This window comes from Spea bombifrons, chromosome 2 (assembly GCF_027358695.1).
Source record: "Spea bombifrons isolate aSpeBom1 chromosome 2, aSpeBom1.2.pri, whole genome shotgun sequence".
NCBI classification, from domain to species: domain Eukaryota; kingdom Metazoa; phylum Chordata; class Amphibia; order Anura; family Pelobatidae; genus Spea; species Spea bombifrons.
The window spans coordinates 78885541-78912851 of record NC_071088.1 but is presented as its reverse complement, the minus strand read 5'-3'; the positions used below and the strand labels follow the sequence as shown (position 1 = coordinate 78912851).

Below are 27311 nucleotides of genomic sequence, written 5' to 3'. Positions count from 1 at the left end.
AAAATTGAAGAAACAAAATCAGAACAAACTGTAAATCCCCTAGATAACTGCTCTCTAAGCAGACTAGGGCTGCAACTAACGATTATTTTAATAATCGATTAATCGGCCGATTATTTTTTCGATTAATCGATTAATCGGATAAAAAAAAACAATATGCAAATTTTTCGTTTATTTAAAAGAATTTAATGAACTGGATGTTAAAAAACAACTTAAAATTTACATTAACATTCTTATTTTGTTATGATGTAATAAAAAACAATATTTTCAAAGTACAAGAACCCAAACACAATATTTATGAAACAAAATAACCCCAAACATTCTGAAAAGAGGTGGACTATTACTGTTCAAGAAACTTTGCCCCAGCACTTTGCACTTTGCACCCAGCACTTTGCACCCAGCACTTTGCACCCAGCACTTTGCACCCAGCCCTGGCACTTTGCACCCAGCACTTTGCACCCAGCACTTTGCCCCAGCCCTGGCACTTTGCATCCAGCACTTTGCACCCAGCATTCAGCACTTTGCACCAGCACTTTGCACTTTGCACCCAGCACTTTGCACCCAGCCCTGGCACTTTGCACCCAGCACTGGCACTTTGCACCCAGCACTTTGCACTGTGCCCCTGCACCCAGTCTCTAACTCTGCCCTGCACCCAGCCCTGCCCCCACATTCTGCCCTGCCCCCACACTCACACTCTGCCCTGCACCCACTCTGCCCTGCACCCACACTCACACCCTGCCCTGCATCCCCACCCCCACTCTGCCCTGCACCCAGTCTCCCACTCTGCTCTGCACCCACACTCACACCCTGCATCCCCACCCCCACTCTGCCCTGCACCCAGTCTCCTGCCCTGCACCCCCCACCCCCACTCTGCCCTGCACCCCCACCCCCACTCTGCCCTGCACCCCCACCCCCACTCTGCCCTGCACCCACACTCACGAACCGCTCTGTGCGAATGGAGCCACTCGCACAGAGCGAACCGCTCTGTGCGAATGGAGCCACTCGCACAGAGCGAACCGCTCTGTGCGAATGGAGCCACTCGCACAGAGCGAACCGCTCTGTGCGAATGGAGCCACTCGCACAGAGCGAACCGCTCTGTGCGAATGGAGCCACTCGCACAGAGCGAACCGCTCTGTGCGAGTGGAGCCACTCGCACAGAGCGAACCGCTCTGTGCGAGTGGCTCCATTCGCACAGAGCGATTCGCTCTGTGCGAGTGGCTCTGTGCGATCCGTGCACATAGACAGAAGAATACTTACCTCCGGAACGCGTCACATCCGTCACGTAGCTTGAAGAAGGCGGAGACTGCAGAGCGTGTAGCAGAAGCGGGGAACGCTCGCGGAGGTAAGTAAAAGGAGCCGAGTGCTCCAACAACGAATTGATCACTCGATTAATCGATAACGGAAATCGTTATCGATGATTTCCGTTATCGATTATTATCGATTTTATCGATTCGTTGTTTCAGCTCTAAAGCAGACAACTGTCTTGCAAGGTAAATCAATGACCATGGCGCTTATATCTCTCCTCCACTGAATTAAATCTGCAGAGCCCTTGGTATTTTATGTGATTCAAATCTATGGGATTTTGTGAAAATGGCATCTACATAAAAATAGCAAGAAATAAGAAATGGTTAAAAAAAAAAAATTCAAAAAGCTATGGTCTATTCAGACAAATGGCACAGTTCATTATTAGGCAGTAGAGTAGTGCATTATTAGGGTCTAATGGCGATTATAAACAACCAGAGACTTCAATCATTTTAGAACTGGGAAATGCAAAACTTCATAGAGAAGTACAGAGCGGACCTGCTGGCTCTGTGTGGGGCGGCAGTTTTCAAACAGTCGACTATGAACCTGAAGGGTCACTTGTTTTAAATGGAGATTCTATTCTATGGACTCAAAACATTAAGATATGTTAAATTACGTAGTTTAATGCCGTTTTAATATGCCCATTTTCTTTTATGTAACTTATATATGAAGCACTTATCTCCTAATGTTGCAGCTGCAAAGCTGTCCAGGAATGCCCCAAAAGAGCTAAAACTAAAATTAACGAGGATGCCCAACGTGTATGAATAAGGAGATCCTATTTGGAGTTGATTTTTTTATTATTATTGATTATTCATTCATTCATAACACACATTGGAAAAGTGTCTGTACAGTAAACAAGCAAATTAGTGGCACAGGGAATACCTAATTAACTGGTAATTTCTAGACTTCTTCAATTATAACATTGTACCCAACCACTCTAGCTCTATTGTTCTACACTGGAGAGCAGCATTCCGTTTACAAAGGACAGGATCCAGATAATATCAAATTAATGGAGTTTAAAGCCCCTTAAAGGTTATTACAAGTCACATTGTGTGTTGTTGCAAGTCTACAGTTGAAGAACAAAAATCCTAGAACTCTGTCTGGCAGGACTGGCCCTCAAGGACTGTTTTCCACATCAGTGATGTAAAGCAATAAAAAATATGGGTTTTCCTGCTAGGAATTGCGTTATACAAAGTCGTTGAGGGGGGCTATCTGGCTTTTAGCCCTCCAGTTGGGGAGTAAAGCTTTATTATTTCCACAAGCAAATATCACATTTTCTTGGGAGGAAAGCCATTTAAACAGTCAGATGGCTTTACTTTACTTTATACATCTCAATAGTACTTGTCCGAAACTTGCTTGCTAATCTATCGGAGTCTGATATCCCAACCATTTCTACACATTTACCATCATCATTTATTCTGAATGAAGGTCTTTTTCCTCCTCCCTTTGTTTACTGCACACCTGTTTGGAGAAGCATATAATCTGCTTAATAGCCACAAACCCATCCATTCCCCATCCATCTCTAACCTTGGAACGCGCCACTCCACTGACTTCTCCAAATGACCCTTTGCTACAAATCAAATCATCCTTGCCCAAGCCGTACATCATCTTTTTCATTCTCCCTCCTAATAGATTTCTAGCTCTCAAGAGCCTTCCCTCTCCTCCGTCTGTAGCGGTATGTCTCAACTACTGAGAATGTTCTTGCATTTTGTATGTTGGCAATTTTAAATGTTATTTTTAATTTTGTATTCTATTTGTAATGGTGCCCTAAAGCGTTAGTTTGTAATCAATTAGGGAAGTTTGAAAACATATTTCTTTGAATTTATGAAGTTGCAACTTTTTGTACAATTGCACACAACCCATTTGTATGGGATGGAAGAAGCGCTGTGTAAATTGTTGGCGCTACATAAATAAGAGATAATAACCCATATCACTCCAAACACTCCAGCGTGGTTACTGTAACTCAATAATGGTCTTCATTTTGTCATTACTACCTGACCTATACGGACGTGTATGATCCATTGAGTTAGTGAAAGCTAAGATACAAAAGGGACTAGTGAGGGACAGAGGCTTTTGGCTTCGGTTCTACATGATCTACGTCAGGCACTTACAGCTCCACGGAATATGATGGTGCAATATAAAACAAAACGATAATAGTACCAGTGGCTTGTGTCATATCATAGTACAACTCTCAGATCTGCATAAACACCAACTAGGTTGTGTATTCACTAGTACCATTATCCCTTCTAAGTTTAAAAAAGACATTGATCCAAAGAAAGGTTTTTGATGCATGAAGACATACATAGGCAATTACAATTCCTAAAGAATAGAATCAATGCTGCATTTTCAAGAAACTACACATTGCAAATCACATGCAACCCACGTTATCAATCTCATTGAAAAGAGTTTAATAGCCATTATTCTTCGACACTGCAATAGCTCCTAGGCATGCAAGTAAATCAAGAAGCCTGGCAAAGGACAAACCGATACATAACAGTGGCCACAACAGAGTAAAACAATATACTACAGAAATAAAACAAAATAAAAGGAGCAAAGAATGGTGCTATCGATAAATTATTTCAGAGCTACCTTAAACAAAAGCACATTGTTACAACAAATGAACCAGCAGGTATTTAAATTGATTATAAATCATGGCTGCTTACTCGGGGCTTAGCACAAGAATAGTTAAAATATCAGTTAATATAAACCTACAGCATCGAAGCATTCAAGCAGGGCTCCACAAATCCCAGGCGCCAGGTCGACTGAGAATTTTGTCCTGGCGCCTAGGTGTTTGTCAACCCGTTACAAAAAATTTCCCCACATCGCCACAATCGTGATGATCGCGGGGGGCGCTGCTGCCTGCCCAGGTGGCCAGACCAGCACAGCCACCCCGAGTCCGCCCCCGAGCCTGAGATCACGCCCACCGAGTGATTCTGTAGGCTGAAAACACGATTGCGGGAAAACCAGCAATCGCGTTTTCAGCTGCCACAGGCAGCTTCAGGAAAGGGGGTTGAGTGTTAATTGGGTCCCCGCACAAGTGGGGCGAGAGTGAAAGCGCAGCGTTAACCCCTTCAATGCCTCCAATTTTAGGGGTTAATTCCCATTTTGTACGGGGCTCTGCTGCTGGTAGTCTGCCTGGAAGCTTCCAGGCAGACCAGCAACAGCAAAAATGAGCCCCCACAAGCCCTTTGATCACTCCTACAGGAGTGATCAAAGAGACTCCTCCCACCAGATGCAGTCTACAGTCTGTGTCCCAGCTGCCACAGGCAGCTTCAGGGACAGGGGGAGAGGGAGACCAGCCCCAACCCTCCCCTGCTGCCTGATTGCTCCATGAGAGCGACAGTGCAGCATTAACCCCTTCAATGCCAAAATTGTGTATGACACATTCATGGCATTGCAGGGGTTAACATTTGTCCCACAAGCTTGTGAGTACTAAATATCAGTCAATGCTGTGCTCCAATGGAACATCAGCATTGAAAGAGTTAAAAAAATAAATTTATCAAATAAATTTAAAAAAAAAAAAAAAAAATGTGCTTCCAGGTCAAATGCTGTGAGTTTAGTAAGTGGGTTGATGGTCAGATCACTCCTGACCAACTGTTTTAAAAAAAATCCTGGCTCCTAACTTTTTTTGCTGGCGCCTAGATTCACAACAAATTTGTCAAGCCCTGATTCAAGGGATCGATAAACTCTTATTGCCAAGTAAAGATCACTCAGGTTGAAATTTGTAATAGTTTCTCTTTAAACCTGGTTGCATGTTAAAAATACCCAGTCCAATCTAAGCTAGTGTGCTTATTTAGAAAAGTACCGCACTTGGAATAACGATCCAACTTTTGATTCATCGAATTAAAGTAATGAGTTCACACTGGCGGTAACAATTAAACAATGTGTGCTTTCAGATTTAAAGCTTCCAGATCAACTTGTGCGGGAACCAGATAAGAACCCCAGACTATGACAGAGCGTGAAGCTCATTACAGCACTTAAATGTCAGAATCAGCACGATCTCAATCACAAACCTTACTGAAGAACACAGCAATATCAGCATGATAAACAGAGCTTTTAACAGATCCCTTGTATGAACCAACATGGTCACCTGGAAGTCACCCATGGAGTACGTTCCTATAAGTAGCACTACAGGATGCATAAACTAAATGTTCTATCAGTACACAGAAGAACGAGCATTAGCTGGGTTTCTTTGTTCAAATCCATTTGACAGGCCTACTGCCAACTCAAGTTCCCCTTTGTCCATACACGTTTTTAAAAGTCATTAAAAACTGGAAATATACATAACAAGCAAAACTAGTTTATCAATTCCCTGTCCTGACATTATTTCCTCTTCTACACCCACCCCAGCCAGAACCACATGCCACCAAAGAGGATCAGTAGGGGAAAAAAATTCTATATCCCATTGAGTACATAAGGTGAATTGACATAAAGATCAGTTGATACATAATTGTCACACTGATTTTGGTCAGGTCATTTCGTAGACTGTAGGAACATTTCCTGGGTCTCAAATAAGAAGAAAAGAAAAGAAAAAACGCACCAACGTTTGGTTGTTTCATTTGTCAGACAAACTAGGTAATCAAACAGGCAATCTTCAGATGGGAAAAGGTTATTCCTCACATCTCACTCGGATAACAACACAATGAACAGAATTATAAAGGGTCAGGTTTTTCAGGACCAGATTGACACTTACAAGCTCTGCCCAATATGAATCCAACACTGACGCTTGTCACATTCAAAATATATATTTCTCAGAGAGCACCCGCAAAGGTCGGTGTGAATTACTCCACAAATTGCACAGGTACTAGTCAAATATGGGGCTCAAGACAAGACGGGAAGGTGGAAACCAGTGCTCTCTAAAAGAACATGAATGCTTGCCTAGAGTTTGTTAAAAAGCAATCTGGATGTTCCTCGAGAGTTCTGGAGCAATTCTGATTTGTATCAGAAATCTACAGGGACGTGCCAGGTCAACTGTCCAGCTGAACCGCAACTGGATCATGCAGGAAGACCAGTGACCCAAACCTCGAGAGGAGAGAGAGAGTGGGAGATTTAGAAAGTGATTTGTATGAAAAACAGTCTAATAACGAAACAAAATGTGAGATAAGGGCAATGGAGGAGTTGGTGAAACAAGCAGATAAGTATGAGTCCTACATGGCGACTAGGCTGATCTGGACCCAATTCACGGCCTCCAGAGAGTTTAGGTTAGGGTAGGTTTCTGGATCTTTCTGGATTATGCCTCCTTATGTTCGGATTGAGATGCTTGGCCCTGCAAATACCCTTGATATTTAATTTCCCCTGTTTCCCCTTTGCCCCCCCACTATGAAAAATACCTCAAGTTTTGATTTACAAAAAATGAAAAATATATTCTCATTTAATAGCTTGCTTTAATAACATTTTATTCCATGTAATATACTAAAATTGTTACAGGTGATTATGTTACCAATATTGTATCACACAGGAAATGAATGCTACTTTATAGCAGCCATACTGGAAAGTCAATCCCCTACCACAATGATAAGCAGGTAGTAGCAGATTCACAAAGTGGCGCAAGGGAATTTTATAGATAATGAAGTGTACGACAATTCCCTTCAGTAACCAGTGCAACGGCTTTGGTTTCATGTGATTGATGGTACATTGTTTAAATCTCATAAACAGATGTTTTCAGTTGGGGAGCGGAAGAATAAAAATGACAGTAAAGAGTCAAGAGTGAAATCCAAGCTGAAATCAGAGGGGAAAAATGAACCGAAGATTTGATTACAGTGCGATGATCACACTGGGATAAAGACATCGGTCTGGTAGATTTTTCAGAACATTTAACTTGTGCGGCATTCCCCATGTGCTTTAACCTCACAAATTCAATTTCAAGAAAATTGTAAACAGAAACGTGTATTCAATAATCTGTGTACAAATCTGAACCGCCGTAACCTTCAGTTTTTGGCATTAGCAAAGTTGTTTATTAAAATTAGTTAAAAAGTTCACCTTAAGGATGATGTGGATACAATGGTATTGTCTTATCCCTTTGCTCTCTTCTCCTCACCCCACCCTCGCCAAAGGCTGCCCCAACCAACACAGGGGGTGCAATTTAACATATTTGCCCGAATATAGGCCACACTTTTTTTTCCCTATAATCGTGGTTTAGCACAGGGGTGATCCATTCATGCAGTTCCGGACACGTGATTCATTTCTTTTCCATTTAGCCCACAGGAGGGTAAGGATCCAGATCCCCCGCAGCCCTGCAGGAGACCTGGATCTTCCTCTCCGGCAGCCCGGGGCTTCTATGGTGGGGCACCGGCGTGACATCCCCTTCCGGCGCTCCACCATAGAAGCCCCGGAGGAAGGTCCAGCAGCAGAGGTTGTCTAAGTGCATTGTGCAGACGTTATCCGGCCGCCCCCCGCTAGACACCAAGGACACCAAGGTGTATATCAAGGTAGCAGAATGGCATTTCTAAGGAGCAGATTGGCATTTCTAGGGGGGCATAAAGCATATCAGGGGTTATAAAGCATATCTGGGGGCAGAGTGGTGTATCTATAAGGTGCATTATGAATTAAGGGGGGACCTTAAAATGGCTATTGGTCTTTGGCAAATTTTTTGTTTGTATATATTATATGCTAACTGTATAAAATATACCAAAAATTTTAAAATACATGTATTCCTGTGTATTAGGTAAAATACTGTTTTACCATTACACTTTACCATTAGTGTGCGACCTATAAATCGACAGATACCCCAATGGGGAGGAACAATGATGCAGTATAACAGGTATACACATAAGGCGTGTTTTAATCCATATACATTGCTAATTTTAGACAGACCCCACTGTCCTAATCAGATTAGTTTCGTGGACCCTGCAAACTATGGTTTAATGCATAAGGTTACCTAAAGACGCTAGCTATAATGCACCATCTGTAGCCATGTAATGGTAAGGATCACAGAAGAATTCATAACGAGGAGCCAGATGGAAAACTACAACGATTAACATGACAGACAAGAATCATAATAACGAGAACTACCTTATGCAATTACTTTGAATGATGGCATTTATAATATTCTAGAATGCCCCCAGGTAAAGATGCAATACATAAAAGGGACACATTCTACTTGAGGTGCCTGTTTCATCCACCTGTCTGGAAATATCACACAAAAGGTTTTAAAAGAAAAAACAAAAAAGGAAAAAATAGAGAAGATCGAGTCTGGTTGTGAGATGCATTTTCTGATAGAAGCAATGAACTCATGTTGCTCCAATGTAATCCATCCCATAGCAAGGAGTCTGCAGGACACAGTTAATCTTCCTCTACCTCGCTATCTAAATCAAAGTTAAGAGTCACCGGAGCATTAGGAAAGGAGCAGATACTTCATCCTAACTGGCGTATCCACTGTGCTGCCTGTCTCATAAGGGAAGCTTCTCTTCCCTCTCAGACTTTATTACATTATGTCGTTTTAAAAAAGGCAACTCGGCACCCTTTTGACGGCAGATTAAAGGTGACACCGCTTTAAAAAAGTGCACTCACTGCATGTTTACCTGTGAATTATTGAGGTATGGTAAATAATGCTTTAAAGGATACAGTGATATTTAGGTGTACGTATACTAGACCGTAGTGGTGGTTAGTTACATAAGCTATTACTACATATCTTGTACTAGACACACTGTTTAAAAATGTATTTATTATAAGCTTACAAGCTCTGGTGACATGTACTGGGATTCTGGGTTATCATTCTGGTTTGTGATGCATATTAGAGTTTTTTTTCCAGGAATACATAATCCATAATTTGCTTCACTGAGCTTACTCCTACCTTAAATATATTTGCAAAATATGTATAGTATATTGGTGGGAAACGCTACTCACTAACTTACCTGGGAGTTACCTGCCACGCTATTAACAATTTATAATAAACGTACAAAATGTTACTGTAAATGATCCACAATTAGTTCTTTGCCTTCAGAAGTGCCCCAGTTTTGGGTTTGTAAGTACAATCCACTATAGATATTTTTAATATAGAAATATGTTTTAATTTAATGAAAGCTAAAATCACATGTTTACTATTGATGAATATCACATACATATTACGGCCAGCTGAAACCTGGGCAGCCAGTAACAACCTTTGCAATATGCATTACCTTAAAAGATCTGTCACCACAGGGCGCGGAAGCCTCTGCTCTCCCTAGTAAACATAGCATTACACCATTCGGTTTAATATTCCCCAGGATACACATGTCACGGCCACTTCACGCATGCAGTCCTTGTGCGTAACATACCTTGTTTAGTGAGGGCCTCCTGGAGAGCAGGGGTAATCATTTCTCTCGGTTCCTCGCTCTCCTTGGTTTCACTGTTCTGCAGAGACTTGCCTGGGTTTCCAGCCACATCAGTAAAGTGCTGTTCTCTCTGTTTGGGATAAAAAAAAAATATATATATATATATATATATATTATTAAAAAGGTTCATCAGTCTTTATCACCCCTTATAAAAAATTACAGTGAAGAAAAAGAAAACTCTTCCACTTATCACATAGTAGCATTTTGTATGTTAAGCTCCAAATCCAAGGACGGTGCCATTTTGTTAAAACATGTTCTGTCCTTCTCTTTTGAATATACCCCCAGGCAAAAACTATTGGTATATATAAAACAAATCCTTTGATGTACTGCTCTCCTGCTGTCAAAACTTTTTGTGGCTAACGTTAACCTCACAAAATCACCAATTCATAATTTCAATGGCTAGATTCTAATCCTCCGGTTTATTGCTCCATATGCCACCAATCAAATTATCAAAGTCCAGTTTAGCCAATAAAGAAATTTTCCACAGAAATAATTGCATTTGATCCTCAGAACCTTGTGCATCCACCCCTTCCGAAATGATAGTTACTTAGTGTTCCCAGCAGGTCTGTTTCACATCCCAATGAGTGAGTAAGGAGACAAAACCTCTTCATATACAGACACACTGGGCACATGAGGCCTGTGCGAGGCTCGTTCGTGAAAGAGGTTTCAATTACCATAGGCCTCTCTCCCTGCTGCCACCCACCTCTTTACGGCCCTGGTACACATTTGTTATGGACTTGCTTGAATCTAAATAGGTTACACCGTATGGCAACAATGGAGTCATGTACAAAAAGCGATTCTGGTGCAAAGCTTGAGAACTGGCTTTTCTCTATCACATCCAAATCAATGGTGTAAGTGGCAGGGACATCCCATTCAGAATCACTTTTAGACATAACCTTAAACATTTCACCACTGTACCAACACTCGATTGTACAGCCTGTTGCCACCGTCTTCATATTGTTTTTTGGACGTCCTTTTTCTGGTTAGTACATTTATTTTGATTACAGTAGATCACTTAGTTTAGTCATCTGCTTTCTTAACTGGCCATATTCTGTGATCCTTCAGGTAACAAGCTGTACTTGTCTTGGCAGCCCTCACATTACAAATGGTTTGGGGCCTCCCCTCCCAAAATAACCCTCCATCCACACCAAGATTTTTTTCTTGTACTCATGTTTGGGGGCACAGACAAGGTGTTTGGGGACACAAAGATGGTTCGGACATGCCGTTCGTGCCCAAAGACGCCATTGTTGCAGGAGACTAGCTACACATCTACCAGTGAGGGCATCGCCAGTGAGGGACAGCATACACATAAATACATTTTATATTAAAGAAATTATTAGGAAGCCTTGGGAATAAAGCAGATTTCCGATTTAATAATATATTTACATATATTACATATATATATACAAATAGTAATTACCAGAAATGAGCAGTTTCAGACAATTAACCCTCTCCATTACCAGACATTACACAGTCACATAAACAAACACAGTCACATCCACATGGACATACTATACACACAGTGGGTTTCTTTGTCTTACCGAGCGGGCCCCAGGACAGCCAGGCCCCTCACAACTGTAATGCTTTTACCCCCTGTGGCGTCTTTGCGTACTGTAGTGGTTATTTCTGAGCCATTAAGCGGAGATAAAACGCTACCTACCTGGTGCTTATCTTGCACGTCAGACTGGCCGCTCATCTGCAGGGTAACTACGAGAAACCTTGGGGTCCAGAACATGCTTAACACCTGGGACCCCATGCCACTGTCATCCCAATGTCCCACCCATCAGCCCACAATCACTCCACACCTTGAGAACAAGGGTAAGCTTAGCGCGAGTGGCATCAGTATTTCTTCAAGGGCCCCCAATAACTAATACGTTTTAACTAATATGTTTTAACACCCACTCACACCTTCTCTCCTACTCCACCATATGCTGACACACAAACTCACAATATCATACCCACACGTCAACACAATGTACGAGGAGAAATCAGGACACTCGTGTGGCATAATCCCTATCCTCATCAGAAGATCATAAGAGGTGTGAAGAAATGTAATACACGTATCTATACACAATGCAATAGGTTTGGAAGACAATGTGATGGGAATGTGTCTTTCTATGGCTCTCTAGAACTTACGCAGCTGTTCTTTTCTTATCTTTCTTCTTGCTTTACTTGTTTTTTTGGGGGGCGTCACAAACACAGTGTTCACCCATCACGCCTGCTGGATCTTGGACCATTGTCCATTAAGAAAAGACTGTGCCGCTACTGCTCTATCGAGAGGATAAAAAGATCTGTTGCCCAGTTTGTAGCTCACCTGAAACATCCGACTGCATTTTTGTGTCCAGCCATCCTGTACTCTGATGTGTTGATGCTGACGCAGGTCTCTCCCCCTCCACCCCCCTTGCTGAACTAACCAAAGCTTGATATTTTAACTAATAAATCACATTTTATTGCTTTAATATGAATATATTTAGCTGCGTAATATGTTATGTTATCATTCAAGCACTACCTGCTATATTGGTTAAAAAGAGTGGCTTACTACAAGCCTCTATGTTTACCTTCAGCATTTAAGTAGAGCCTTAGGTCAGTTGCCAGGTGAGCGCCTGAAGTCTCTGCTTGTCCAGTACTACCCCATTGTGTTCGGTAGCGCTTTGCACAGGCGATGTAATCTCTCCCCCTCATCCTGTTTCAAATTTACCATCACTGGCTAAGCATGGACCGCTAAATCCAGGTAATTCAAAAAAGCACCGATACATTGAACCTCTCTCGCTGATGGCTCAAACAACACTTTGTGTAGCAGAAGTTATACACTCAGCAAGGGGCCTATAAACACAGCCTTCTTCACAGTCAACTGCCTTCACATTCACACTGTCAACGAATTCAGGGCTGATTAATGGAATTTAAAACAAAAATGTAATTGGATTCAAACTTGGGGGCATAAAATTAAAAAAGCATCATCCATTAAGCACACTAATTGGTTTTTAGTTACATTTAATGAAAAATAATGTAAATAAAAATAGCTTCCCCCCACCAACACTATATAAGTAGATGGTTTGACTCGGCACAACCTGTTAACTGTCTGCAAGCGTCCACCACAATTAAAGGAACAATTTAATGAAACATTGTTGAATTCACCTTTCCATACCACGCACACGGGAAACACGTGAACACCTTAAGTCAGGATTATCAGATACATACGGCATCGGACCAATGCACTGCTAAAGACTTTTACCATTAATCAAAGCCTACTACATTAAAACATGGAGTCCCTCGGCACGTCTGCAGCTCTGCGATAACCCCGGTCTGCTAGTTCAGCACTTTCTAAAGGTAAGTAAAAAACTTTTGTTGTTAACACGCAGACTTGAATAACAATCACATTTTGGTATAAAAAAAAAAGGCTTGATTGTTTATTCAAGTCTGCGCTTGATAATGATTTATACGCTGCAGGCAAGGGAGACCAGTAAAGATGAAAGACTGAGGTGCAAAGAATCAGTGGAATAATCTTCTCCTTTCACATCCCCATCAGAAATTTATAGGATAAGTAAACCATTGAATTTAGAAAGCGGAGTGCTTACTTGTCAACTCACTTAAACTAGCCCGTTCGCCTGCCATGTTCCAAAGCAAACCTGTCTTCTATTAAATTATCTTTTATCAGTTTACAAAGAGCTGGTCACCTGAAACTGGACAGCTACAAAGTCCACTGTAAATCACCCCAGCAGTGTTTGGGGTCACTTAGCAGTTTTCGTGGGAAAACAAGGACAGTTTTAGCTGTGTGGACACAATTGCCAGAAGGGTTTTCTAAAATTATAGAATCCGTGGCATCAGCCCTACTAGAACGCGGCTTAGCGATTTTATTTAGATGTAATTTCACCGTAAGCAGATTTTAGGAAACAAAAACTTTATAACAGCTGAAATGTACGTCATAAGGGTTTTTTTATTATTATTGATGAAACGGTAAGCAAAATTGCTGTGTTTTTTGCTTTTTTCAGTTTTTATCCTCCAAAGACAACATTTCCCCATTTTTACTCATTGCAAAGGGAACGCCAAGATTGTCAACATAAATGAGCCAGAGAGTCATGGCTAGTAAACTTTGGACACTGATTGCCAGATACACCAACTCCAGCTTCAAATAAGCAAAATATGGTTTACAATTTTAAAGTCTACAGGTTGCCAGCGTATGGGCCAGGCTGCGGTGCAGAAACACAAGGCTGGGCAATCTGTTAATGTAAAGTGTTACACAAGTACATGTTTTATGAAAGATAGCAAAATGGAGTGGAAGGAAAGAAGGGGAGGAAAACTGGAGGAGAACTTAAGTATCAAGATAGATGAGAGAAAATAAAAAAAAACCCTAAAAAGAGAGCACATCACAAAGAGTGTGTCCTGTAGAACTAAGAAGAACCTTGTGTATTTCAGCTAATGAGAAATAATGTCTCATTACTACATAGTGACAGAGAACTTGCGAAAACGGGGAAAAACTGTGTTACAGGTCACTAATCGGAATGAAGAATGTACATCAAACATGATTGAATGTTTCCAGGAAGCCAATTATGTATATTTTGCCTCGCTTTTGGCTGTTTTGGAGCAATGGAGCATTGCCATCAGTCTGTTGTCGCACGAGACACTACATGAGTACTGTAACTCCTCCTCTACTGACCTCTAGAGGTGACAAATTCAACTAGCACAAGCACCACCAACTAAAAACAAATCATCAGGCTAAGGACAGAGGTGGAATACAATAAAAGAAGAACTTTTACCCGACTCCTGGGATTATCTGCAACAAACCCTGCAATTTAAAGCCTTAGTTAGCCTTCTAGGCCAACCTTGCACAATGATTAAACTACAGAATCTCTGTACTGCTTGGATCTCAATATGTTGCGTACGTTTGTGAAAAATATGCTTTTTCAAAGCATTCCCATGCACAATTTCAGTGAAAGTAACTTCATATAAAATACACAACGCAAGGACCAGAAAACCCAAGAACAATTATTTCCTCATAATCGGCATCAAATAAATGTATTTGCTTGATTATAAGCCATGTTTTTTCCCCCCAGAGCAAATGCTCTGAAAAACACCCTTCTTATAATCAGACCTCAAATAAAGGTCTGACTACAAGACCAAGTTCAAGATCCCCCGCAGCGCTGCAGGAGACCTGAATCCTGTTCTCTGGCAGCCGGTGGAAGTCTGTGTGATGCGTACAGACAACCTCCGCTGCTGCTGGCACTTCCACCGCGGCTTCTGTGACGGAGCGCCGGCATGATGTGACCTTCCAGTGCTCAGTCACAGAAGTCCCGGTGGAAGTCCTGGGTAGCAGCAGAGGCTGTCTGCGTGCATCGCGGAGGTTGTCAGCTGCTCCCACTTGACACTATGGAGTCTGGAGCATGGGGGACAAGTCTAGGGATGCATCGGTAAGTGCATATGAGAGAGACAGTGGAAAATAGGGATACCGTGGGGCAGGTTGGCAATTAAAAGGAAATAAAAACAAAAATGCATTTTTCTTATAGGGTTGTCTTATATTCAGGCTTTTTTTTTTTTTATTTACATGGACCAATATATAAAGTGTATATTGAAATACACAGAACAGAAATCACATATTTTAAGCCATTCAGGACCAGGGTTTTGTTTTTTTATACCCTCTCACACATTTTGGATGCCATTGATGTCATAGTGACATCACTGGGCTCCTAATTTTTTCCATTTTGCGTTAAGCCAACAGCATTGACACATCAGAAAGGATGGCTTGTCTGATCGGGCATTCTTAGTAGAACAGCGTACTAGGGCTCATGCGAGAATTCCAAGCCCCTGCAACAAAGTCAGCACCCAAGGGGCACCTTGGCACAGCTTTTAAGGGCACACCAGTACATCCTAAAGAGTGCAAACTGGTTAAACATTTAGACGGAAACAAGCAGTGTCACGCCGACAAGGATGACACAGACTGCCTTAGTATTCCAAGTAGAATTCCTTACATGGACTGTGAAATTTCATACCTTAGCTTTTTTCATACTACTCATAGCGGTTCCCAAATCCTCAACATCAATAAGACCACTGGCTCCAGATTCGCTTTCCCCTTCAGCCTCCGACTCACTGGTTGTTTCATACAGCTCCTCCTAATAAAGAGAAACTGGCCATTATTTCAAGTAAACAATAAGATAAACATCTAATTTGTTTAAAAGTTATGTAAATAAATTATATCACTCAATTCCCTAGTTTAGTACAGTCGTGTCCAAAAGTTTTGAGAATATTAAAAATAAAAATGCGTGTCATGTCAGCAGTAAAGCATCCTGAGACCATTCCTGTGTGGGGTTGCTTCTCAGTCAAGGGAGTGGGCTCACTCACAATTTTGCCAGGAACACAGCCAGGAATAAAGAATGGTACCAACACATCCTTCAAGAGCAACTTCTCCCAACCATCCAAGAATAGTTTGGTGACGGACAATGTCTTTTCCAACATGATGGAGCACCTTGCCATAAGGCAAAAGTGATAATCAAGTGGCTCATTGAAATTTTGGGTCCATGGCCAGGAAACTCCCCACACCTTAATCCTACTTGTGTTCAATCCTCAAGAGGCGGGTGGACAAACAAAAACCCACAAATTCTGACAAACTCCAAGCATTGATTATGCAAGAATGGGCTGCCATCAGTCAGGATGTGGCCCAGAAGTTAAATGACAGCATGCCAGGCAGATTGCAGCTGTCTTGAAAAAGAAGGGTCAACACTGCAAAAATTGACTTAATATGAACATGTAATTGTAAGAAAAAAAGCCTTTGACACTTTGGGTGTAATTATACTTCAGTATACCATAGTAACATCTGACAACTCCAGATATCTGTGTCATTCTCAAAACTTTTGGCCACACTGTACACATGCTGGTGTGAATATTACACAAACAAACTTAAGCAGCTATATTAAAATAAGATTTTTGTTTCCACCATAATACCTCTGTCTGCTCATTTTCCGAGTCTGCGTGCCTCTTTTCATCTTCCTCCACCGACGCTGTACTGGAACTCTTCTTTGACTTGCACTTTCCCTTTTTGCACTTCCCACTGCAGGTCTTCTTCTCTCCCTTCATAAGGGCTTGCAGCCTGCTCAAAAACTTGGCTTTCCAGGCACTGAAGTCAGCTTCAATACTACCATGCTTGCTCTTTACTACATTGCAGTCACCCTCAGCTCGAGTCATAACACGGAGGGCACTCAGCATCCACAGCCATTTATCAATGTTTTTACCAACCTGTAGATGTAGAGGATATGAAAGCAATGCACCACAGGCATTAAAATAAATAAATAAATAACATTCATAGTAGGATATACAATTAAAAAATACTTGTACATATAAACCATTACATAGCTACAATAATAGAAGATATAACCTGTATATCACGTAGCATTTGGTAGGAATAAATTCTGATATAGGTCTAGCTAGTGAACAGAGCGTTAAGTATAGACAGACAAAAGGTTAACAAGCTGTAGGACTAAGGTGTATATACATTAATTTAAACCGTAAAAGTATTTTCAACTACCTGGTAGGAAACCTCCCCTAAAGTTGTATTTTCTAGCTATGCTATATTATTATATACCCACTCACACAAAACCCGAGGAAGTGAATATTTTTTATTCTATACTTTAGAATTATTTAGTATAATATATATAAAACCATAGGAGATGTGGAGGGCCCTGGCCATGCCAGTACACACCCAGTCAACAGAAGTGCGGACTTACAGAACATGGAATTACCAAGACCAGACACCCATGCTGTGGGGGAGAAATAGATGCTCTGTACACCCACAAGATGGAAACAGTGTTGGTAAAAATCTCTAGTTCACTTAATTGCATACTAAAGCAAACTAATCCTCTGCTACTGCAAAAGCATAAGCTGAAAAAAAACAGGACTTTCTGGTAGCACGTATATTAACACCTGGTCACCTGTGTGTGAAAATGCAGATTTAGACTGAAGACCTTGTAGCACGTAAACAGGCTACACAATATCCCTTATTAATAAACCTCTCACTAAGATGAGTGTTATAGGCAGAGAAATAATTAGCAAAGAAATAAAATATAACACTACCGTATTGTAATGACTGCTGTACACAGAATTCCCTAATCCAAACACAGCATATCTCATGCCTTTGAGATATGTTTTCCCGAAGCGGAAGTCATTGGAGGCTTCTTCCAGCCATTTGCAGAACCATTCTGCGCTCTCCGGAGGAAGTCCGTCGGTATAAGTGGCAACCAGGAACACACAGATACTTTTGCTATTAGTCTACAAAACAAACAATATAAAATGTTTATATAAACAATCAATGTGGGATTGCATATCTGCTAAAATAAACCTGCCCACTCTTAGCATGTAAGAAATCTTTTGGAGTACTTTCAGATTTTTTACCCTCTTCACAGCTCACTGATCTTGGTGTACCTACAACTTAAGTGCATTAGCATTTCTTTTGGCACACTAATGTACCCAAGGGTTCCAGAACTGTAGATTTAAACAAACAGGTCTTTTGGAATACATTGAGAAAATCCAAATATAGACACAACACGCCTGCTTGTAAATAGAAATATACTGCAACCACATAGCTGCGCAGGCATATTTGCCAATAACGTCACTGTATGCTCTCCTACGGTGTACAATATAAACTATAAGTGACTTACAATCAAGCTTGTGAAGAACAATGCAGTACGTTCGATACGGCTATTAACTGGACAGTCTACCAGCAGAGAAAGCAACTTCTATACAAAGCCCACGTAATAATATTAGACCATAAGAGATATATATATTAAAAAAAGGCATTGCTGCAAACAAAATAAGATTCTTACCTCATCCACTAAATGGTCATCTGGATCATATTCCTTCATGTTTATAACTTCAACAGGTATACCCAGGTTGGTGATATCTTCTGCGAGTAGTTTTGAAAACACCTGAAAATATAAAAAAAAGGAATCCTTATTTTCCCCTTAATGCCCCTTTCACAGCAACTTCTGCTTCAATTGGGTGGCCATGCTTAGGGTACTGACGGTAGGGAGACGTCACAAAGGAAATCAGAACCCAGAGAGTAGGGACTGAATAAAAAAGCTAAGAAAACTGATTAAGGCCCCTCCTGATACAGGTGGTGAGAAAGATTGACATCTGACATGTACATAATATTTTTAAGACAACGCAATCAATATGAAAGCACAAATTCCCCCAAAGAAAACCATGTCAGTAAGTTTACCCCTGCGGCCATAGGAATAATAGCATGGGCAGGTTGCTACCAAGTAGTAAAGAAGAAAATAAAATCTTGAATGGGGATATTTTTACTCAATAAGGAAACAAAGATGAGTGACTAAAGCTAGAGGTGTCCCGGGTAGCATGCATCTCTACTTCCCATAAACGGTACCTTCTCTGCTTTAAAGGTGCTGTACCGCTAAGAGAAAACAATTCTTCTCTCTAGCAAGTGCATAAAATGACACACCAGTTAAGTTGTTTTTGTATATCTCCTCTAATAGGTTATTACCATAGAAACGGAAATGGTATAAGATTGAAATATGATGTCAACAACCTATCATTGGCTACGTAAGTTATATCAAAATCTGTTTAAAAAACTACTCTTAGAAAGGGCTGGGACATCTAACAGTACTAAGAATGATGTTTCCAATGCTATATTCAGTTATAGTACGTGTAAAATAACTACTAGATATCCTCACCTTTGCAGTGCCAGTCTGGGAGCCATAGAAAATTTTCACACCGCTAACAAAAACCTCCTTCGACATGGGTTCAGATTTACTGTCCTTAACTGAACGGTCCGTTTTCAACAGGGGAGAGCCATTCTGGGACAAGTACTTGACACCCTGTCCATAAGAATACAAAAACATTTTATAAGAAAAAAATAATCATAATCAGTTAAAATACCCCAAAACAACAATACGATTTTACATTTGAATAAATTTCAATTTTACCAGTTTCTGGTTCTGTCATATTTTGTATCAGTAAAACGTTATAAACCGTGTAATGTTTACACCTAAGGAAGACCCATGCCTCCTTTCCCTTTTGACAGTTAATCCAAATAACAGGATTTCCACTTAATTTTTGTTTTTGAACAAAGCATACCAACAATCATCCTTTTACCCACCAACACCACTTTAGAGTTATAGCAATCATGCATCACACAACATCAGTTTAAATAAAATAAAGAAACACTTTCGCAATGATACATTTGTTTCCGGCGTTGTTATATTCTTTATCCATACCTTTCTCCTGGTAATAAATTGACCGCAGAGCCAGATAGTGATGCCAATTGCTGCACCATAATAGACATAGAACCTGTTCAGCCATAACAGCATCAAGTTTTTATAAATGAAATCCCACGTCTCATGTGAATCACCTCAAAATTAAAAAAAAAAAAAGAAAAAAAAAAATGAACGTTAGTAACGCTGTAGATTTACAATAACTTTTATAACAACTTGAAACTGCACTTTCAGAATAAAATACAAGGTAGTCCCTTGAAGGGAAAAATAAATCCATAAATCAAGCTTGCATAAACTATTACATTAAAGGGCAATTTGCTGTCCGCAACACCCCCACTAAAAAAGGCATATAAAGTACTTTTAATATGTAATGTTGCAAAACAAAAAATAAAGCCCTTGCCGGAGGTAGAAGCTGCAGCCTGCAGCTTCCCTCTTCCTCTGTTGTCCAAAGAGTCTTGCCACTGATTGGCTGCTTGAAATAGCAAATCAGTGACAGGAAAGTACTCCTATCAAAATCAATGGGATTGCTTTTTCGCACACGTGCCTGCAGCATTGGCAAAGGCAGCAATGGAGGTTATGGAGATGTGTTTGGCTTAATACATATCTCTATAACCTCCATTATGATCAGATAGCTGGGGGACGCCAGCAAAGTTTAAAGGGACCACAGAGCTATCACTTGTTTTAAAGTGCATATGATGGCTGGAGTGTCCCGTTAACCACACGTGGTTATTCCCCTTGAGTGTGCTTTCTCTCCCTGTAGGAAACTGATGCTATATAAAAGGCCAAAATTGCGGAGCATAAGAAAGTAAATGGAGCAACCTGTGCTTGTTTTTCATTAGGATAAAATGTAAATGAGCAATGTATTAATTGCAATATGTCCCAAGCTTTTAATCACACTGACCTGTTTTCTGTTTCCCATTTGTGATGACATAAATACATCACACTTTAACCCGAGAGTTTCTAGTTCTTGGGGGGGGTAGTTTTCATGCAGCATTATTCATGTTTGGAGACATGGTTCCATTAACAAAAGCCATGGGAAATACTTTTATGGAAAAACTGTGTGCCACAAGGACTAAAAACGGCCCCATTAAAGTTATAACGAAGCGCATCAGTGATCCTAAGCCATCCGTAAGTTAAATATTATCCATAAACAGACGCTCTTCACCCTATTAATAGTGCTGGTTTTTAACACAGGCGACAAATATCACGCCTGCAAAATGTGGCGCATATCATCAAAAAAAAAAAAAAAAAAAAGAAATGAGGTTTCTGCACCAAACATAAAATAACCTCATATAGTTGGGTTATGACCATGCCACGTGCACCATTTTAGGCATTGCAACATAATAATAATAAGAAGAAGAAAATACTAGGTAGACCCAGAGCAGGCAAAGTGTATTAACCTCACTCATTAACGCCTCGTGTCAGTGAACCTACCGTCCACATGCTGCGCAGCCGCCAGCGTCACCAGCGCTACAAACACAGACAACCTTCCCGTCATGTTAGACCAGCAGATGCCGTAACGGAGTAATTAAAATATATATCGAGGAATATAAACCGCAAACTATCCGTATACAGCCTGAGAATTTAAATTTGGCAGGAGGCTGCCATCTTGGTTTCCTTACGCATGTTCCACAGAGCAACTTTATTGACAAGGTTACAGTTGTACAACACTGTGAATAATATGAAAGTGTGGTGACGGGGGCTTCCGCCAGTAGGTGGAGCTGTGCGCATGCGTCGGTATAGTAGCTGCGCATGAATTTCACGTGGAGTGCATTAGGGGTATAGGCGCACATAGATCGTTTGCGTTTTGAATTCTAAGTTCAGCAAAAGTAAGGCAGAGAGTACCGGCGCTAGCATGTCTATTTTCACCCCGACCAACCAGATCCGCCTCACCAATGTGGCGGTTGTGCGGATGAAGAAAGGAGGGAAGAGATTCGAAATCGCTTGCTACAAGAACAAAGTAATGAGTTGGAGGAGCGGGGCGTAAGTGAACACTTGCTTAGTTACTTTGGGGTGGGTATTCGTTCATGGAAAATATGTTCGGGTACTGTGAGCTGTTCGCCAATCAGCACCTTAATTGTTGCCGAGTAGGTGTGGTTTGTTGTTCAGGAAGGAGGCTTGACACGCAAATATGTTGTCATTTTGTCAGCCAGATATGTGGCCTGATGTTCTTGATGATGCCTTTTGGCGAAATGAGGCATGTTAAATGGGCAGTTTACCATCCCTGCCAGCCTCACAATAGAAGAATGCATATTAAAGTTTAACCGTGTATGCGCTATACAGGAAGCCAACAATGAGTTTCTTTACTGTTGTAAATAAGATTATAAAACGACCTCCCTCCCAAAATCTGAATATTAATTTAGGGGGGAGAAAAAGCCTGAATATAAGACGACCCTATAGGATAAAAGTTTTACTAGTAAATATTCACGTAAATTTCATATTTAATAAAAGCTATAATTGAGAAATATTTTTTTTGTTTTTATTTCCTTTTATTTGCCAACCTGCCCCCCAGTTATGTACATCTGCTCCCAGGCTTGCCACTCTGCCCCCAGAAATGCCTTTTACCCCCCTATATGCCACTCTGCCTCCCTGATATGCCTTATACCCTCCTATATGCCACTCTGCCCCATGATATTCCTTTTAACCCCCTATATGCCACTCTGCCTCCAGAAATGCCTTATACCCTCCTATATGCCATTCTTGCATATAGGGGGTAAAAAGGCATATATGATTTGAATGTATCTTATTCTTTACTATCTTGTAATTAGTCAACTCTGTCTTTAGGTTTATTTAGATGCTTCTCAGTCCCACAGGGAGAAAACTAAAGAGTAGTCCGGCTCATTTAAATGTAAATCAGTCTCAGTGGGTGTTTGCAGAGCGGAAATATAATAATTATACTTTTTTGCCACAGGGATAAAGATCTTGATGAAGTCCTGCAGACTCACTCTGTGTTCATGAATGTGTCCAAAGGGCAGGTGGCTAAGAAAGAAGATCTGCTCAAAGCATTTGGGACAGAAGACCAGACGGAAATCTGCAAGCAGGTAAAGAAGTTGGTATTCTAGTGGAGTATTCACAGCTTGTACATAATATGGAAGGTGTCATAAATTCAGGATATAAATGTGACGCTGTATAGAACAGCCCGCTGCTCGGTAGACACATCCTGGTGTTGGGAACCAGCTGGGCATGGCACGTTTTAGGATTAGCTACAAGAAGGATATTCCCAATTTGCTAAAATCTCAGCTCTGTGGGGTCTCCAGTAATTCCGTGGCTCAGCCACCTTATGGTGCTTGCTTGAGCGTGGCAAACAATAGGATTAATGACCAGTACACTTTTGTCTCTAAGAACCCATGAAACTCTTTTTTGCTTTTTTTTATAGATTTTAACCAAGGGAGAGGTGCAGGTGTCTGAAAGGGAACGAAGTACACAACTAGAGCAAATGTTCCGAGATATCGCAACAATAGTGGCAGACAAATGTGTCAATCCAGAAACTAAGAGGCCATACACCGTGAACCTCATCGAGAGAGCTATGAAAGATATCCATTACTCGGTAAAACCGACTAAGGGCACCAAACAACAAGTAAGTCAAAGCTGCTTTCAGCTTTCTTTAAATGATTGTTAAGGTATTTTTAAATAAACAAACACCTCATGGTCATAATACCTTTTGGGTCTATTCACTAAAGGGAGAGCTCACAGCAGACTTTGCAAGAATGCTGTGATCCCTACTCCCTCACTTAAGTAGGAAGAGCCAGAACCAGTGAGCTTCTGTTGAATTAAGCATTATATATATATATATATATATATATATATATATATATATATATATATATATATATATATATATATATATATATATCTCACCAAGAGTTCTTTGCTAGAGAAACCGAGCCATGTTGGCCTTTCATAACGAATAGTGAAACGAGGGCATTGGAAACTCAACTCACTTGCAAAGTCTCCTGCCACTAGAGCTGAAACAACGAATCGATAAAATCGATAATAATCGATAACGGAAATCATCGATAACGATTTCCGTTATCGATTAATCGAGTGATCGATTCGTCGTTGGAGCACTAGGCTCCTTTTACTTACCTCCGCCAGCGTTCCCCGCTTCTGCTCCACGCTCTGCAGTCTCCGCCTTCTTCAAGCTACGTGACGACGGATGTGACGCGCGTCTACTATCAAGTTGGAAGTGGAACAAGTTCGTAGCGGAGGTAAGTACTCTTTATGTCTATTGTCCGTGCGAATGTTTATGTGCGAGACTGGGTGCGCGGCAGAGTGTGTGTGTGTGTGCGCGTGCGTGTGTGCGTGTGTGCGCGCGGCAGAGTGTGTGTGTGGGTGCGCGGCAGAGTGAGTGGGGGGGTGCGCTGCACAGTGAGTGGGGGGGTGCGCTGCACAGTGGGGGGGGGTGCGCTGCACGGGGGGGGGGTGCGCTGCACAGTGGGGGGGGTGCGCTGCACAGTGGGGGGTCCGCGGCACAGGGGGTGGGGGGTCCGCGGCACAGGGGGTGGGGGGTCCGCGGCACAGGGGGTGGGGGGATGCAGGGCAGGATGTGAGTGCAGGGCAGAGTGGGGCCAGGAGACTGGATGCAGGTCAGAGTGGGGGTGGGAGGGCAGGGTGGCAGACTGGGTGCAGAGTAGAGTGGGGGTGGGGGGGCAGGGCAGGGTGTGAGACTGGGTGCAGAGCAGAGTGGGGATGCAGGGCAGGCTGTGAGACTGGGTGCAGGGCAGGCTGTGAGACTGGGTGCAGGGCAGGCTGTGAGACTGGGTGCAGGGCAGGGCAGGGTGTGAGACTGGGTGCAGGGCAGGGTGTGAGACTGGGTGCAGGGCAGAGTGGGGATGCAGGGCAGGCTGTGAGACTGGGTGCAGGGCAGGCTGTGAGACTGGGTGCAGGGCAGAGTGGGGGTGGGGATGCAGGGCAGAGTGAGGGTGGGGGCACAGTGCAAAGGGGTGGGGGCACAATGCAAAATTCTTTTAAATAAACGAAAAATTTGCATATTGTTTTTTTTATCCGATTAATCGATTAATCGAAAAAATAATCGGCCGATTAATCGATTATTAAAATAATCGTTAGTTGCAGCCCTACCTGCCACTTAAAATTTAGTGAATAGACCCCATTATGTATTCTGGATAACCTCCTTGCTTTCAGTTGTTCCATGTTTGGCCCCCTACCATCCAAGAAAAATATCATCACCCCATTGGTTCACATTGGGACCCATGGCTTGTATCTATAGGTACAACGCAAAAGTATTTTTCAAAGTTTTCAGACCTTTTTGTAAAAAAAAATTACATATCTTAATAATAGAAAGTGCCGTTTGTGCTTTCCGACCATATTGTTTACAGAAGGATGCGGCTTACGGCCACAATATTGGTAGCTTTTACATCTTATTACACATGATCTGTGCTTTGCAGGCACTGGACGTTATCAAGCAGCTTAAGGAGACCATAAAAATTGAGCGTGCCCAGATGAGACTGCGCTTTATCCTGCCAGCCAAAGACGGGAAAAGGTTGAAAGAGAAGCTGAAGCCGCTCATCGCGCATATCGAGAGTGAGGACTTCCAGCAGGAGCTGGAGATTGTAAGCAAGCCTCCTAGGCAGTGTTTTACCTTCCATTATTTTACATTCAATATTTTCCAGGACGTGTTTTACTGACACCTATTTTGAAATAAATATTTACCTGTCCAAATAGTTGAATTCTTTCACTGTACTTTTTTAAATATAAAAAAAAAAAAAGTCCAGTACGTAGTTCCATTCAGTTGACTTAATTGTATGCCCTTGGTAAATAGGACAGTTGTTCTTGAAGTGCCTTCTTTACTTAGCTTTGTGGGAAATAACAGCTTTCGAATGTCTCAATGTATTTCAGGTGTGTTTAATTGACCCTGGTTGCTTTCGAGATATAGACGAAGTGATCCGGTGCGAGACTAAAGGGAAAGGCACTCTGGAAGTTCTCAGCTTGAAGGAAGTGGAAGAAGGAGACGAAAAACTGGAGTGACAGCACATGCTGGCGCCATTAAATGGATGTTTTAAGTCCTCTTTTGTTGTCAGCCTTTGTGTTTACAACAGTTTTAATCAAGCAACGGCTTTCTCTGCAAAATATTGATCTAATGCCGCTATGCAAATTTGCTCTCCCAACTGCACTGACCTCTGTGCACGCGAAGGTTTAAGGTGAACCATATCTTACTAATTTTGGGTGGAAGAGAAGTATCAAATGCATTATATAAGTTTGCTTACACATTTGTTTTTCTGATAATTAATGTTTAATAGCACTGAATCATGTACGTCTCTCATACAGAAACGTCTGCTAGCGCCATTTGGGCCTCATACCACCTTATGCTAATTCACTGCATATGGCCTAAAAAGACATATTGACCACCTAAGAATTATGCAAATATATCATATTTGCAATATGCGTTGCACCAGATCTCTATAGGCAGTCACTAAAAGAATGGCCGTATAAAATGCTATCGTGGCGTGAGTTTGATATATTTTCATGTTTAACTTATTAACCAAAAAGTTACATATATAAATATATTGTATTTTGAATTTAAAGTATTTTCTTAAATGAAAAATTGGTGTGTTCTGCAGGCTAAGATTCTGGATAAAAGCCAGATCATTATATTTGTGAGTGTTTGCTGTTTTCCCCTTCATGCCAAACAATTCAAATTAATTAACAGCGTAATAGAGAGTAGGTGAAACCTGCTTATGCATTACGGTAGTTTTTTTTTTTAGGAGGCAGCTATTTTCTGACTTTAGGGGTCAGTGTACAGGAGACATGGGTCCAGTATGCAGAAGACCAGCAATAAAGCTTGCATACGTTGATCAAAGGTAAATAAACATGATGTTGGCAAATATCTGAAAGCTCTTAATATATGATTTGCCTATATTACAGAACAAAATTAGGACTTTTAGTGATAAAATAACTCCTTATAACTTCCTGTGGTGTTTCTGCCGATTGATTCTCCCATTTAAAAACAATTGTATGCAATGATATTTAAAAAAAAAAATCCATTCTTTCATATAAGTAAAATGATGTGGAAATAAAATTACATGGAAGTCCCTTAAGTAACAATGTTGTTCATTATGACACTAGCTTGTCAATATATTTTACAGATTGCACCGATACTTTGCTATCCAGTATAAGTCTGGAGGAATAGACTACAAGCCATTTTGGGGCAGAGAATTTGTTGGTGAATGAAAGTGAATCTTGGCCAATGAATAATGCCATAAACGAGGAGCAAATACACCTAACTTGCTGAATACTAATTTGTGAGGTACAACACTGGGGGTTATGCATGAAAGAAAAAGGTTTGAAATGCGTCATAATATCCAGTGGTATGGTCCAATCAGCAGGAACATCCCATTAAGTCGCACAACCTTGGCTCTCAATGTAGAACCCCATCTTATTATCTATTACACTGTGTGAAAAAGTGAATCAAGTAGAGGAGGTTACGTTGCTTGCTGGGGTGTATTATGGGATAAGAAGTTTTCTAAGC

General features: G+C 41.3%; 2 protein-coding genes across 2 annotated transcripts in view; one reads left to right on the top strand and one right to left on the bottom strand.

The window, feature by feature from the left end:
• LOC128472928 (S-adenosyl-L-methionine-dependent tRNA 4-demethylwyosine synthase TYW1-like) overlaps positions 1-21387 on the bottom strand; it is a 59516-nt gene extending 38129 nt beyond the window's left edge. Inside the window, exons 1-8 of the mRNA XM_053454912.1 lie at positions 21260-21387; positions 19829-19962; positions 19286-19429; positions 18419-18520; positions 17670-17864; positions 16545-16835; positions 15596-15715; positions 9555-9681 (exon numbers count right to left, since the gene is read on the bottom strand). Coding sequence (XP_053310887.1) covers positions 9555-9681; positions 15596-15715; positions 16545-16835; positions 17670-17864; positions 18419-18520; positions 19286-19429; positions 19829-19962; positions 21260-21323 — 1177 coding nt within the window. The 5' untranslated portion in view covers positions 21324-21387. The remainder of the gene's footprint in view (positions 1-9554; positions 9682-15595; positions 15716-16544; positions 16836-17669; positions 17865-18418; positions 18521-19285; positions 19430-19828; positions 19963-21259) is intronic.
• A 140-nt stretch (positions 21388-21527) lies between these two features.
• On the top strand, positions 21528-26154 carry SBDS (SBDS ribosome maturation factor). The gene is made up of 5 exons (XM_053454911.1): positions 21528-21808; positions 22737-22866; positions 23202-23402; positions 25231-25395; positions 25682-26154. Exons 1-5 carry the CDS (start codon positions 21681-21683, stop codon positions 25808-25810), a joined length of 753 nt encoding a protein of 250 aa, XP_053310886.1. The 5' UTR covers positions 21528-21680; the 3' UTR covers positions 25811-26154.
• Positions 26155-27311: the final 1157 nt, after the last annotated feature.

Coding starts and splice junctions, on each gene's coding strand:
- SBDS (XM_053454911.1), top strand. CDS start 21,681: ATGTCTATTTTCACCCCGACCAACCAGATCCGCCTCACCAATGTGGCG. Junction 22,867..23,201: donor AGACGGAAATCTGCAAGCAG/GTAAAGAAGTTG, acceptor TTTTTTTTATAG/ATTTTAACCAAGGGAGAGGT. Junction 25,396..25,681: donor TCCAGCAGGAGCTGGAGATT/GTAAGCAAGCCT, acceptor AATGTATTTCAG/GTGTGTTTAATTGACCCTGG.